Here is a 16,191-nt window from a genome sequence, read left to right as displayed (position 1 = left end):
TGCTGAAAAACTTGCACTTCCAATGTTTCATTTTTTCTTTTTCCTTTTTTTAAATAAAACAAATCTGAATTTGGCACTTTAGTCCCTCAGGAATAGCAAAATTACGAATTGGCTCCAAACTTTCCAGAAATTGCGATAATGCTTTCCAAACATCAAAATCCAGCTTATTAGCTTATGATCACCTAAAGATGATATCTTGTTCCTGAAAAACACCAATATGCAAGTTATCTTAAATTGCAATTTTGTCCCTCAACTCCTCAAAAATTAGTAAACTAGCCAAAAGATATTCTTGCAACTAATGACCCTAATTAACATTAATCACATTCATAAAATCGTATTCTAGGCCTAAAATATGTCCAATTAATAAACAATAATAAAAATTCAAGTATTACATCAATAAATACTGGATTCCAAGTTGAACTGATGCCAGAATTTACATTTTCACTTTGTACAGGTTTTTGTGGATTATTGCACATTGATACTGGAAGTAACGAACTTACTAAAGTTAATAATATTAAGATAACTGTTTAGTAAAAAATAATGCAATCGAAAATCAAAGGGCTTACACGACAATTTAACAATTTCACCATTAGATATCCAGCCATTAGTCCTTAATCCTTGTAATCCATTATGATCTATGCATAATAATATCTAGTCGAGCCATACCGAGTTAACTAATGGCAATCTTAGCAATGACATAAAAGATCATTTAATTTTGGTATTCAATATAAGCGCATGACAAAGAAGAGATAAAATTCTGCTTTCCGAACAAGAAAATAGTACAAGTCGAAGAATCTAGTCTCGATCTGCTTCTTCAATTTCTTCATCCTCCGGAACTCCACGAAGATAGAGAACATTGTTACACCTGCAGAAGAAACGCACAGAATATGAGTTACTCCTCATGTGAAACTCTTTAACTAAGGTAGTCAAGGATCCAATTTTTAAGAGCATGTTCAGCCAAAGCCCACAAAGTTTACTTACAAGTAACTATTCAACCTTTTTTTATCGGCCGAATTTGAAAATATGTTATTTATGTTGACAGTAAGTTGAAATTTAATTCCAAATTAAGAAAAAAAACAGAGTTAAAATAAGTTATCCAAATATAAACGGAAAGAAAAAAGTCACCCACGAAGTTACTTTTATTAAGGCATAGCAGACATGCCAGGGGATGTTTGGAAACAAAAGATTAATTAAAAGTGACTTTTACATTTTTTAAAGCTTAATACAAGCATGCTCTTAGTCAATATCCCTGTTTGATTTGAAATGCTGTATTTTAATGATACTGAAATTAATACTTTACATATACAGAAAATAAAATCAAAGAGTGTTGAATGCCGAAGGCACAGTTCAATTATCTGTAAATGCCACATCATTTTTTAAGAATACGCTATACAGGATACCCCGTCTTCAAAATATATAATGTTGATTTACCCTCTTTCTAATTGGATGAAAATTGATAGGAACTAGCAAGCAAGAAAATGCAAAATTGTGCAATCAATTTTATGAAAAGTCACATAAATGCACGTCTGTGCCTATGGGACCTAATTTCTAGACAGCACTAGGTATTTAATATATATGCAGCAGATTCAAATGAGTGGCAAGCAAGGTTTCCATCTACATCCTTAACCTTCCATTTTCTCTTCCTACCGAACACTGGTAACAAACTCCTTCCAATTAACACCTCCAGTTCTACCCAACTAATACTTGCTCGTATCAAATATGGCATAGTTGCTCGATGTTCAACGAGATAAAAAATGTGCAAGGAGACCAAGAATTTTTGTGAACATAATTCCAGCTTATTTTTCTTCCTTAGTACTGCTGAGTATTCTCCCTACAAAAAATGCCATATATCTCGGATTATTCTTCATTTCACCAAATGATGCTAAGCTAAAGTAAATCATGATCCTGTAAAGAAGACAAGATTATTACAAGTCTCATTTAACATCTTTGCCTTTTGGAGCATCGGGAACAAGACCGTCTAACATGAAAACTCTCAAAAAAAGGAATGCATGGCTACAGCATTTCTTTCTTTTTTTATTCTAAGGTTTTTACCTCCCATTGAAACAATCCAACTCATTCAGAATGATCTACCACCATAATCTCTCTCTAACTCCTAGTAGTGCATCTTATCAATTATACCAGGCTACGTACTTTAATAACACTCACCCCCAAACGACCACAAGAAAACATTTCAGAATAGAACATAAAACAAAAGCCAAAAGAAGTTATTGCATGGCATGATCTGACTGCACTGGGAGTAACAGAAAGAACTTCATCTAAGTGCTTAAGAAATTTAATAATTCTGAAAGCAACCGTGTCCAAATCTTCATTTTTATTTTTATTTTTTTTTTATTATTTTTTTTTTTTAAGAAAAGATGGAACTGTGGTTTAAGCGTATCACTCCAACAATCTTCTTTGGATGTTTAAACCACAGACAAGTATGTTAAATATTTACAAGGGCACATTAATTTATGATAATTCTGATACGGGAATACTAAACTCGTGATATTCAAGATGATTATATTGGTAATAGTAAAAAATGAATGGTAATTATCTGACTACCTGATTAAGATTTCTCCAAGACTTCCACTGAATTGTCCATCAATATATTCTTCAGCATTTGCCAGCTGCCAAAAATATTTTACATCAATCTCAAAATAGGCTGTAACTAATATGTACTGAACAAGGAGTACAAAACCTCCCTTGATGTAGTCACAATCCAACTCATTTTATTATATACATGTTAAACATCTTTTCTTTTCATTTATTTGTTATTTGAAATATATTATCACTACCTGTTTTAGCCCTTGTTTGAGCCACATTATTGGAATGAAAACGCATTTTTGAATAGTATATTGATGGGAAATGTGTAGTTAAAAATAAGAAAATGTTTTGGATTTGCGTGTAATATTATTTTATTAAAGAATGTATGGCTGAAATGATGTCAAATCACTGTTGAAGAATGTATATTTTTCAAATAATGTGGCTCAAACAAAGCCTTATTATTTTTTATGCTCTGATGCTCACTCTGGTCTCCATAGCTTCATAAAATTGCCAAACTTAATATTGGTAAATTACTGTACACAGATATTCAAGAGCATGTTTGAGTGCGCTTAAAAGACCTTTAAAAGGAGCTATTTTGCAGCATGCTACAAATTTATATACTACAGCATCAAAATGAAAAGTATCAATGCTAATATTATACGAGTTTTATTGCAAACATTTTACAGCATGCAAATGAGTCAAAATGATAAATTTACACAAGTTCATATTCCAAATTGGGCTGAACATGGTGGCTCAATAGCTGCAAATTAGCCACCTAATGTGAGAGTAATTACCCACTATATACACACTTGATGTCAGAGACATTATAACTCGAATAACAGGGGAGATTACTTAACCAATTTGAGGCTAGTTCCCAGTAGGTTACAATGAAATAACACTGTAAACGAAAGATAAATTTAAGCTTAGATATATGAATATTTATCCCTTTCAGCATATTCTCAAATTATAAACGCTTCAAAGCCAACTGCCCTGCACAAGTTCGCAAGCACCACATAGCGATGACCCAAGGTTAAAAAGCAAAATGCAAATGAACTCTCTTAAAGTGATGAACGAATGTCGTCGTCAATTTTTACATAAAATGACAAACGAAGGATAATACTTTTCACAATGGGGGATTCTAATTTTTACAGTTTTGTTTCGCCTTTTTTTTTTTTTTTTAATTTATAGTTTTGATAAGTTCTTAATTCAAAATGAAATTCAACCCAAGTGTATAATAGCCTAACCTACTTAATTTATTAAAAATGAAGCTAGAATGTCCATAATGATAAAACAAATAAAGGATCGTTAGGATAGTTAGAATCGCTAGGATCATTACAATATAACAAAGAGACCCTAACATCCGACAAATTTAAGATCCGACAGTAGGATCGGATCATTTTTTCATTTTTGGATCGTGAAATCACAAGATAGGAAGAGCCGGATCGGGAGTTCAACGACTAGGGCATGACCTAATAAGCATAAATCTAAATGCAAATGAATTCAAAGTAAACAGAAATACCTGCAAGTTCATGTATGAATCCACAGAGACAAGAAAACCTGAAAGTAAAATTCAAAAAAAAAAAAAAAAAAAAAAAGTAATCTCATTATGACGTAGACAAATGGAATATAATTATGGATATTAGGTGGCCACAAGTACTGCATAAAAAATTGAAAATGGTGTGTGGAACACTACCTTTGTATTCCATTCCCCACTTGAGTTTTACCATGACAGGCTTCCCGGTCAGATTGTTCAAGAAAGGTTTGGGATTAACAGGAACAGTCTACAAGTATAAAGAATAAAGAATTTTCATAACACTACAAACTATACTAAGAAAATCACATCATAATGCACTAATCTTAATGACATGCAAAAACATCTTTAATTAATAATAATTAAGAAAAATGTTCTGATTTTCATGCAGCAACTTTCAGCTGCGATAATATACCATCTCCATCCTAGGAATGATTAACTATTAGAAATGACAGATTCTAATCTACAAAATGAAGAATTGCCAAGAAAACAATACTCCTGTGAATTTTTTTATTTAAAAGCAACAGCATACACTAGAGATATCCTTTTCTTGTCAGCTACAATATCATTTCTTTGCAAGAATAAGTTAAAGGATTATAATAGTACACCAAAGTCAGATCCACCTCTAGCTCTAAGTACCGACCTGACCCAGTTTTGTTTGTGAGGAATTGAGACTCAAGAATAAATTTAGAGAAGAACACATCCATAGCTGATCTTGTTTGTTACTACAAATACAGGATGAGAGGAAGCGGTATGAGACCCATCACCAACACCCAAAAAAAAGCAAGACCACAAGAAATTATGAGATTAGAAAACATATATTATCCGACAGGAATCCACCATTATTACCATATAGAAAATAAACACCTGACTTTCTGTCAAGCTGACCTCAATAATAAGACAAGTAATCTTAATTTTTAGATGGCTATAGTAACAAAGTTTCAACCATTGTCTGATACAGCTTTCTTAAGTAGCAGGACGAATGTGTTCATAGAAAACATGGAATCACAAATTATTTGATCCCACTACGTGCTTGAAGAATGGGGCTCAAAGTCCTAGAAGTCCCCATTCCAACCCTTTTGAAGGATGTAATGGACTTTTACGAAATTCTACTGAGCTAAGGCCTCAGATCCTGTTGGAAAAAAATAGAACGCAGAAATTCCATGCTGTTTTATGCTTATATAAACATTAACTCAGACACAAGAAAAAAGGAATCCTCAATTTCTATTTTTAATCCAGTTTGCAGTAACACATTCAGCCATTATCACTCACACTGTACCTTAGAGCTACCAAATATGCTTGATCTTTCGAGGCTTTAGATTAACCGTGGTGAACCCAATTTGCAAATCATTAAAGATAAAGACAAGTCGCACAAAGCCCAATTACATGTTCTTGATTACACATGCTCACACGCATACCCTTTAGTATTGCAGATTAACACTACAATTCAAAACCGGAATTCGAAAACTTTACTTGTATCACTAACTATAGCAATGCCCATATTACCTAGGGTCAAGGTTATATTTTGTACCAAGGAAAAAAAAAAATAGCCTATCACCAATTCCATTTGCCGGATTGCAAAACGACCAAATAATTCCAAACTGCAAAAGGTAGTAATTTATCATATATTACTAAAATAAGCAGAATCCAGAAAATGTCTCCATTCACTAAAATACAAGAATAAATACAAAAATGGTACTAAGAAACAAATTTAAACATCGTTCTTTTTTGTTTTTATATTTTTTTGGAACTCATTATTTAAACATAGTTAAACATCAGTAGCTACAGATCGAACATCAAGCCAATACTCATGAAAAGAATCGAAACTAAGTAAATGCGGAGGACTAACGAATACTTACAGCCATTGGATTGGATTCTGATGGAGAGGAGACGAGATAAGAGGTTTCTTTTTGCGTTTGTAGTTTCGAGTTGGGGTAGGGTTTTGGAGGGAGAAAATTGGGGCTTTATTATTGGAGAGGAGAGATGTCAAATGCTCGTAGGCTCACATCGTTCGTGACTCAATTCAATAAAAGTTTGAGTCAATCCGACTCAAAGCTCGAAAGCACCAAGCCAATGCTCGAGTCAAGTCCCATTTCAGGGAGCCAACCCATTTAAATTTAAAAATAAAAATTAAGCTACCTGTTGAGACCATAGTTATTAGTTAAAATTGATTTTTTTCAAACAAAATAAGTATATAAAATAATTATTTGCTTTAAAAATTTTTCTAAAAATAGCAAATTATTCAGAGGTTAGATATAATTTATTAAACAAAAGATGATAAAGTGTTGCTTGCACTAATGGTAAAGTTGTGTTCTACTTATTTAAAGGTCAAGGATTCAAATCTTTGGTACCTACAATTTTAATGTAAAAGAGTTTTGAAATTTAGTTTAAAAATTAACTGGGTCGAATCGGGCTGAACCGGCCCAAAAATATTCAAAAATCGCCCATTGTCCCAGTCAAATCCGAATTTTGACTGGGCCACTTGCAACTATTTAAAATCGGACTGGCCAGGCCCAGTCAAGGGCCCGGGTCACCAATTTACTGGGCCGAGCCGATTCATAGACAACAGATTATAACTGCCTGTTGAGGCAATAGGCAGCAAATCTGCTGTCAAACATGCAGCTTTGTTTGGCAACTATAGCTATGAAAAAATAAAAATAAAAACGAGCCAGTTCGACAAAGCTCAAGCCGAAAGTTCTGATTGAGTCTTTATTTTTTGGCCGAGCTTTTGCTCGAATCGACTGAGGCAAAAAAAAAAGCTCGAGCCGAGCCAAAACCATGTTTTATATGGATGGTCATTATTATCTGCAGCCTCCTCTGTAAGGTCTTCATCCATACTTTTCAATAACGTAATACTGAAGTACTTCGCCCATAAATCCTTTTCACTGTTTAATAGGGTGTTGCTCTTCCGAAAAACCAAGTTCAGGATCAATATAAACCATCTCCCGTGCACTGTGATAAGCCCAAACGTTGGCTAGGATTTCCAAAAGCCGACAGTAACAATGCTTATCCTAGTTGACAATAAACAATCAAAAATTAGAACCGTCTTTTCGTTCAGAGAAATTTGTGATAGCTTTGGAAAATTATGTGGGAATTGGTTCAAATAAATTATTGAAAATTGGAAAATGAAAAAGTGTGATTTCGTGTCAACTTCGACCAAATATTCGGACTTGATCCGCTAGTCAAATTACAAAAGTAAATAGACCAACTTATTCTACTCGTCGAGTAAATTGTTGTGATATATTTGGAATCTTGAAATCAATTTCGGATGATTGAGAAATTGCAGTCTAAAGTTTGAAGAAATGAAGTGTTGCAACCTTTCGAAAGGATATAGATTTTGGCCAAGTGTTGCAACTTTTCGAAAGGATGCACTACTTCATTTGCACCCTTTTTATATCTATAGATAGGACCTTATGAACATGGTTTTGGATACACCAGTTGCATTGAGCACTCATTCTCCTCTTGCAATTATCTCCTCTCTATTTATGTAGCATTTTCATGCATTTCCTTTGTAGAAGGAAAATTCTATCAAAAATTCGTCGATTTCTTGTGATTTGAAGTGCTACTACCATAAGTTGTGAATCAATTGTATCTTAGGAGACAAGTGTCATTCACCATAAGCACCGTAACGGGGCAATTTGTTTTAAGGAAAGAGATAACGTCTCATCTTGGATTATTTTCTATTTTCTACTCCTTCTTAATTCTTGTTTTGCGTAGTATACTGAAACTCCGTCCAAATTTTCATATAAATTGTGTTTTCATCACGCTCCTACGGATTAAAACTGGTCGAACAAATATATCAAAAACCAACAATTACATAGCCCATTTCTCTAAGTCGTCTCCAACACTCTTAGGACAAAAATTCTTGTGTCTTTTGGTTGGTTGTGGACAAACCATTACTTTGCTTGAATAGTGCTCTGTGTACTATTCCTCCACCGATATTACTATCATTTTGTTGAACTTTTGTTTGTGTAACACAAATGACTACCATCAGGACTTCGTCAAGTCAAAATGGTTCCAATAATGTGGTACCCCCGTAGCTGTACCGTTGCATAATACTACTACCCCACATGGGGAAAAGTCGAAAAAATTTACAGGAGTGAACTTCAGGAGGTGGCAACAAAAGATGTTGTTTTATCTCAACATTCTTAATTTGGCTAAGTTTCTAAAGGAAACTGTACCGGCTGTACAAGAAGAAAAAATAATTGTGAATCGATTATTGCTTTGGATGGATGGAAACACTTGGACTTCCTATGCAAGAACTATATCCTAAATAGATTGGATAATACACTATATATGGTGTATAGTTCAAAAGAATCAGTCAAGGAACTATGTGATTCTTTGGAGACAAAGTACAAGACCAATGATGTCAAAACAAAAAAGTTCATCGTCGACAAATTTTTGGACTACAAGATGGTGGATTCCAAAATTGTGATTAGCCAAGTACAAGAGATTCAAATCTTGTTGCACGACATCCATGCATAGAAAATGGAATTGAGTGAATCATTACGAGTGGCTGCCATTGATCGGTATTAAATGGCACGCCGCAAGTGCACGGGTCGCAATCAAGTAGTATAATGGACCTTTTAAGTCCCAATCGATCCCTCAGAGAGTGTTGTTTTCAATTACGAGTGTATTTGTTTCAAATTAACGAAAAAGATAGACACATTTAAAAGTTCGATTTTAAAAACTATAAAAAGGCGAAAACTCGATTTTGATTTAAAATACTTAAATAATACTTAAAAAGTGGAAAAGTTTGATTTTAAAAGATGTTGGAATTTATGATTTCGCTTAACCCTTTTCAAGCCAATTATGCGTGGATGCAAATTACCAAACTATGTGGTTAGACCCAATTTTCCAAAATTAGTCAATAACCTCTGTCGAGCGATATCAACCCTAATTGCTTGGCATTGACATATTTATATGTCGTTCTAAACCAAACAACTGCATTCAATTTTTGTGAAAATAACTCAACGGGTCACATAGGGTAGGTATACATGTCTAGATACCTAAACGCGTATAGTCGAAACCATACAAACCTATGGTATTAATTATTTCGGTCCATTGTGTGCAACTATTTTTCAATAATTACGCAACTACCTAACCACAACATCTATTGACGTCAAATAAATGTAGTAATCTTAAACATGATAATTAATACACCAATATTTTGATAACAAATGCATATCTAACAACATATAACACGATATTAATGAAAATAGGTTAAGCTAATACATAAATTCCAACATAAACTTGTTTAGTTCATCATTCTAACAAAATAACAAAGAGATTCTCATAAACATATCATTACAAACATGAAGAACTAAATGAAAGGAATACAAAAGTTGAGATAAAACCCTTTTAAATACGAATTGTAATTCCTTCAATGTATTCTTCAAGCTTTCCTTAATGATCTTCTTGCTATATCCACTTGATTCCCAAAATAAAACTAAAATTAACAAAAGAAAATAAAACTAAAAGACGAAAAATCAAGAAAAAGAGAGAGAGAGACCAAGAGAGATAGAGAGAAAAGTGAAAGAGTTTGGGGAATTTTTTTTTTTACTTACCAAGTTATATTAGTATGTATATGGAATAAGTATAAAATATAATATAAAAAAAAGATATTATTAGACACATAAATATCCTAAAAATATCTAGAATAAAATATAATATATATATAAAAAAGATATTATTAGACACAACATAAATATCCTAAAAATATTTAGAATAAAATAAGGATAAAATAATAAAAATGTTGAACAAAAAATCTCGAAATTGCAGATTAGGTCCTTCAACTTTCATTTAGTGCAATTTGGTCCTCAAATTTTGACTTTTATTACATTTAGGCCCTTCCATAATTGCACTTCAAGTCCTTTTCCTTCTCTTTTCGCTCGTTATACTTCTTTTCGGGATTTTGGCCTACAAAAGTAACAATTACACAATTATAAATAGAAATCTACTCAATTTTATCAATAATAAAGTTCCAAAAAGTGTTAAATAAGTGTGTAAAAACACACTTATTAGCTATTATTGAGAAACTCCCTCCTTGTGGAGAGATTTCAAAAATTACCTCAAGCACAAATGCAAGGAAATGAATTTGGAAGAATTGATCGTGCGCTTGAGGATTGAAGAGGACAACCGAAAAATCGAATGAATGTCGATTGATCAAGATGGTGCAAACTTTGTTGAAATATAACCAAAGCGAACAAATAAGAAACGAAAGGCTCCTAATTATGCATAGCGAAGAGACAATTCCAAGAAAGCTAATAAGTTTCAAGGGAATTGTTACAACTGTGGCAAGATTATACATCGTTCAAGTAAATGTCGAAAGTCAAAGAAGAATGCTCAAACACACATGGTTGCAAATGACACTCCATTCGACGGACTGTAAGAAATGAGTTTATCTGCGGTAGTGTCCGAATGCAACATAATTGGAAATACTAGAGAATGATGAATTGACACCGACACTACCGTCATGTGTGTGCGGATAAGGCGATATTCTCCAACTATCAAGAATTAAATGGGGAACAACCATACATGGAAAGCTCTGCAAGTTCTAAAGTTGAAGGACAAGGCAGAGTCTTGTCAGAGTCACTTTGAAGATGACATCTGGAAAAGAACTCATCCTCATCAATATCCTACATGTGCCGGAAATATGAAAGAATTTAGTGTCCGGGTCTCTACTTAGCAAGAAAGGTTTTAAACCTGTATTTATTTTCGATAAATTTGTGTTGTCTAAGAATGAGATGTATGTAGGAAAATTATACATGTGTGATGGAATGTTCAAGTTGAATGTTCTTACAATTGTACAGAAACAAGTTGTTATAAATAAAACTATAAATTTTGTTTATTTGCTTGAGCCTTCATATTTGTGGTATAATCGATTAGGACATGTGAATTATAAATCGTTGCACAAACTTATAAATCAAAGTTTAATTTCGACGAATAAAATCAACCATAATCATAAATGTGAAGTATGTGTTGAAACAAAATTAGCTAAAACACCGTTCCATTCAATATAAAGGAACACAACACCTCTTAAATTGATCCATAGCGATGTATGCTATTTAAAATTTGTACAAACTCGAGGTGGTAAGAAATATTTTGTGATATTTATTGATGATTGTACAAAGTTTTGCTATGTCTTTCTTTTGTGAAGTAAAAATGAAATCTTAGGTGTATTCAAAACCTATAAGGCTGAAGTTGAAACACAACTTGAAAAACAAATAAAAAATATTCGTAGTGATAGATGAGGTGAATATGGGGCACTACTTGAAGACTTCCGCTCTGAACATAGAATTGTTCATCAAACAACGGCACCTTAATTTCCTCAATCAAATGGTGTTGCATAACGTAAAAATCGAACACTTAAAGAAATTATTAATGCCATGTTAAGAATTTTGGGTTTACCTCAGAACATGTGGGGGAGGTTATTTTAACGGCAAATAGTCTTATTAATAAAATATCTTTTAAGAAAATAGAAGAGACACCATATAAACTATAGAAATGTCATCATCCATCCTACAAATACTTGAAAGTATGGGGGTGTTTGGCTAAGGTTGAGATACCTGAGTTTAAATAAGTAAAAATCGGTCCTAAAATGATAGATTGCATATTTATTGGATACACCAATAATAGTAGTGCATATCGATTTATTGTATACAAATTCGAAATACAAGACGTACACGAAGGGGCCGTAATTGAATCAAGAAATACGACATTTTTTGAAAATATTCTTCATTGCAAATATAAAGAAAATATGAGTTATAACAAAAGAACATATGAAACTATCAATGAAATTTCAAATGAGGAAGAACTAAGGCATGTTAAAAGAGCGAGGACTTCCAAGACGTTTGACCCAATTTTTTAACCTACATAGTAGATGATGATACAAAGACTTTAAATTAAGCAATATCTACACCGAAAGTACCGCATTGGAAATAAGTCATCAATAGCGAGATAGATTCTATAATACAAAATCATACGTGGGAATTGGTTGATTTACCTCCCGATAACAAGCCTTTATAATGCAAATGAATATTCAAAAAGAAATTGAAATATGATGGATCAATTGATAAATATAAGGTCAGATTGGTTGCTAAATGATATAAGCAAAAAGAAGGATTTGACTTCTTTGATACCTACCATCCATAACAAGAATCACATCGATAAGGTTGTTAATTGCAATTGCGACAATACATAATTTTGATATTCATCAAATGAATGTAAAAAGGGCATTCTTAAACGGTGAGTTAGAAGAGGAGATTTACATAAAGTAACCCGAAGGGTTCGTTTCTCCTAACCGAAAACACAAAGTATGTAAACTTGTTAAGTCCTTATATGGATTAAAACAGGTTCCTAAACAATAGCACCAAAATTTTGACAAAACAATGTTGTCAAATGGATTCAAGATCAATGAATGAGACAAATGTGTATATATTAAACATACACCGAATGCTATGTAAGTGTATGTCTATATATGGACGACATGTTAATAATGGGCAATAGTCACGAAATGTCGCTTAACACCAAAAAGATGCTAACAAAGCATTTTGTTATGAAAGATATGGGTGTCGTAGATGTAATCCTAGAGCTTAAAATCTCCGGAACGCAGGATGAAATTGTACTTGCACAATCTCACCATACAGAAAAAAGCACTTAAGAAGTTTGAAGTGTTTGAAGAAAGTCCTGCGAGAACTCCTCTTAATCCGAGTATGGATTTAGTCAAGAATACGGGAGAAAGCATATCACAACTAAGGTATTTACAAATAATTGGCAGTCTTATATATATTACAAACTGCACTCGACCGGATATTGCTTTTACTGTAAATAAATTTAGGAGATTTACAAATAATCTAAGCAATGATCATTGGAGGATTTTGACGAGAGTTCTAAGGTACTTGAAGTATACCTTAACTTATAGATTACACTTCACAAAATATCTCATGGTACTAGAGGGATATTGTGATGCGAATTGAATATCCGATATGAAGGATTTCAAGTCCACTAGTAGTTATGTATTCACCATTGGTGGAGCTGCTGTATCATGAAAACAACAAAGCAAACATGCATAACTCGATCAACGATGGAATCTGAGTTTATTGCTTTTGACAAAGTTGGGGAAGAAGCAGAATGACTTCGAAATTTCTTAGAAGATGTTTCATGTTAGCCCAAGCCAGTACTTGCGATAAGTATACATTGTGATAGTCAATCGACAATTAAAAGGGCTCAAAGCAGCATGTATAATGGTAAGTCTAGACATATTCATCGTAGACACAACACTATCAAGCAACTGATCTCAAATAACGTTATCTCCATAAATTATGTGAAACCAAATGAGAATATTGCGGATCCACTTACAAAAAGTTTGCCTAGAGATCAAGTACGTTGCCTATCGAGATGAATAAGATTAAAGCCTACTAAGTAAGAGTTTTTACAATGATAACCCTACCTTGTTGACTGGAGATCCCAAGATCTTGGTTCAAAGGGATAACTAAGTTGTGAAAATTTAATGAAGTATTAGGAAATTAGAAATCCTAACTCATTCTTATGATACTAAAGTGCTATTTTTTCGGAGTGGATATAGGTTAATATTATCTTTTAATGATTCCTATATCTCGAATAAATCAAGTGGAGTAGGGCAGAAATCTCTTAATAGGAGGTTACTTATGTAAGTGTGAAATGGGGCCACTTCGATGAGAATTGTTTAAGGCTTAAATTTTCTAAAAACTTATGAAACCAAGAAGGGTTCATGGCCAAAATGAACCAAGTCATGAGAACTAAGTACAGAATAGGAAAGGTGTCTGTGTGAGTACTGTTATTTTGGCTTACACCAAAGGCTAAGTGGTTCAAAACCTATGGTTCACCAATTAGCTGAGTAAGTCAGATAGTATTTCACTAAGGGATGTTCAAGGTCAAAAACCACAATCCCTGATGCAGTTTTTTTTCGCTCCCTTTGTACATTGTGTTATATCATCGCATTTACATATGTGTATCCAAATTTTCATTCATATGGGGGATTGTTGGAATTGGTTCAAATAAATAACTGAAAATTGGAAAATGAAAAGGTGTATAAAAGTGGAAAATGAAAAGACGTGGCTTCGTGTCAACTTCAACCAAATAATCGGACTTAATCCGATAGTTAAATTATAAAAGTGAATATACCAACTTATTCTACTCGTTGAGTAGATCGTTGTGGTATATTTAGAATCTCGAAATCAATTTCGGATGAATGAGAAATTACGGTCCAAAGTTTAAAAAAATGAAGTTTTGCAACCTTTCAAAAGAATGCAAATTTTGGCCAAGTGTTGCAACTTTTCGAAAAGATGCATGCTTTGGCTCACACTACTTCATTTGCACCATTTCTACATCTATAAATAGGACCATATGGACATGATTTTGGATACACCAATTGCATTGAGCACTCATTCTTCTCTTGCAATTATCTCCTTTCTATTTCTATAGTATTTTCAAGCATTTCCTTTGCAGAGGGAAAATTCTGTCAAATATTTCTTGTGGTTTGAAGTACTACTACCACAAGTTGTGAATACATTGTATCTTGAGAGATAAGTGTCATTCACAGTGAATACCGTAGCGGGGCAATTTGTCTTAAGGAAAGTGATAACATCTCGCCTTGGATTATTTTTTATTTTCTACTCCTTCTTAACTATTGTTTTGCGTAATCGTTTACCACATTATGCTCTTGTTTGAGCCCCATTTTTGGAGAAAAATGAATTTTTGAATAGTGTATTGATAGTGTGGTTAAAAATTAAAGAAAAGTTTTAGATTTACGTGTAATATTATTTTATTGAAAATATATGTGATTGAAATGATGTCAAAGCACTGTAAAAAAAATTATTTTTTCCCAAAGAATGGGGATCAAACAAGGGCCACATATACCTAAACTCTGTCCAAATTTTCATATAAATTATGTTTTGATCATGCTCCTGCGGGTTAAAACAGGTCGAACAAATAGATCAAAAATCAACCCTTACATAGCCTGTTTCTCAAAGTCGTCTCCAATAAATTACACAATTAGTAAGTTAGCCCCTACCCCCAATCTTTATAAATGAATGAGTCGATACTTGATCTCACATTATAATTGCAGAATAAGTCCCCAGTGAAGGATTTCCAAATCTCAGTTAAGTTGTCCCGTTATGAAAGTAGGTTTTGTTTCATAATATAGCTCGATACACAGAAATTTGAAACGAGTCATGTTTCCACGAGAGGCCATGTGACATTTTAACAAAGATTTAGATGGTCACACGGGACTAATTGTGCAACTATAATCATATGTTAAAAGTTAATAAATTAACAAAGAGAGTTAATTACAGAAACATGACGTTTTATTAATCAACAATATGGAGAGAAATACAAGACCTCAGCAATTCTTGCTTGAACAAAACTAAAAGAGAAGACCACTATTTATAGGTACGTGGCATAACATAAAGATGGAAATAATGTGAAATAAGGAAATGATATATTTTCATAAAAATCACTGACATATAAGGAAACAAATTTTCCCTCGTAAAAATAAGGAAACAGTTTATTTCAAAAAAAAAAAGAAAAAAGAAAAAAGAAAAAAAAGTTCCACCTTAACTTGGGTTACAAACCAACATAAATGATGTAAAAGGTCAGCCACAAATCCGACATTAGCCTATGGGTGGGGAGAGCACGCCCAAGAGATGGAGATGCACATTCTTTCTCCTTGATCCTATAATTACTCCTCCTAACTGTTCAACTAAGGTAAATGTTGTTAATTTGTCAATATGCACCTAATTTATATATTTTGATTTGAGCTCTTGGAGTGGAAACGATCGTCGCACCTCTTTCAATTTAACAATCTTACATTTATAATTTTTAACGAGCATCTTAAATGTGCGGAGCTATACAAGTGGACGGGAATGTGGTTGGTGTTAAAGTTCAAAGTTCATTTGACGACTCTATATGATGGTTCTTGTATACAACTTTTTTTCCATGCAGGAATAGATCTTAACAATTACAAATTTATTGTTCTTTTTTTCAAGTTCATGTAGTTTTCGGTGGAAGGTCGATCGTATGGAGGAATTCGAATTCAAGTTCTTACATTTCAATCCACGGAATGTCGAATCCTTTAT

General features: G+C 33.1%; 1 protein-coding gene across 2 annotated transcripts; it reads right to left on the bottom strand.

The window, feature by feature from the left end:
- Positions 1-514: 514 nt before the first annotated feature.
- On the bottom strand, positions 515-6,087 carry LOC111384923 (probable small nuclear ribonucleoprotein F). 2 transcript variants are annotated; one of them, XM_023009271.1, is made up of 6 exons: positions 5,935-6,087; positions 4,719-4,800; positions 4,238-4,325; positions 4,064-4,101; positions 2,563-2,627; positions 515-865 (listed from the first exon to the last, which is right to left on the bottom strand). In XM_023009271.1, exons 2-6 carry the CDS (start codon positions 4,776-4,778, stop codon positions 796-798), a joined length of 321 nt encoding a protein of 106 aa, XP_022865039.1. In that variant the 5' UTR covers positions 4,779-4,800; positions 5,935-6,087; the 3' UTR covers positions 515-795. The 2 variants fall into 2 exon arrangements, with proteins under 2 accessions (XP_022865039.1, XP_022865040.1); XM_023009272.1 differs by lacking the exon at positions 4,719-4,800 and having other exon boundaries at positions 552-865; positions 5,935-6,084.
- Positions 6,088-16,191: the final 10,104 nt, after the last annotated feature.

This window comes from Olea europaea, unplaced genomic scaffold (genome assembly GCF_002742605.1).
Source record: "Olea europaea var. sylvestris unplaced genomic scaffold, O_europaea_v1 scaffold3048, whole genome shotgun sequence".
In the NCBI taxonomy this organism is placed as follows: domain Eukaryota; kingdom Viridiplantae; phylum Streptophyta; class Magnoliopsida; order Lamiales; family Oleaceae; genus Olea; species Olea europaea.
This window is presented reverse-complemented; position numbering and strand designations above follow the sequence as displayed.

What these genes read in the sequence shown, in the direction of transcription:
- LOC111384923 (XM_023009271.1), bottom strand. Translation starts at nt 4,778, where the DNA reads ATGTGTTCTTCTCTAAATTTATTCTTGAGTCTCAATTCCTCACAAACA. An exon ending in ATTCATACATGAACTTGCAG is followed by an intron (nt 2,628 to 4,063) that starts GTATTTCTGTTT and finishes TATTTTTGGCAG; the next exon opens with CTGGCAAATGCTGAAGAATA. An exon ending in CTTGGAGAAATCTTAATCAG is followed by an intron (nt 866 to 2,562) that starts GTAGTCAGATAA and finishes TTTCTTCTGCAG; the next exon opens with GTGTAACAATGTTCTCTATC.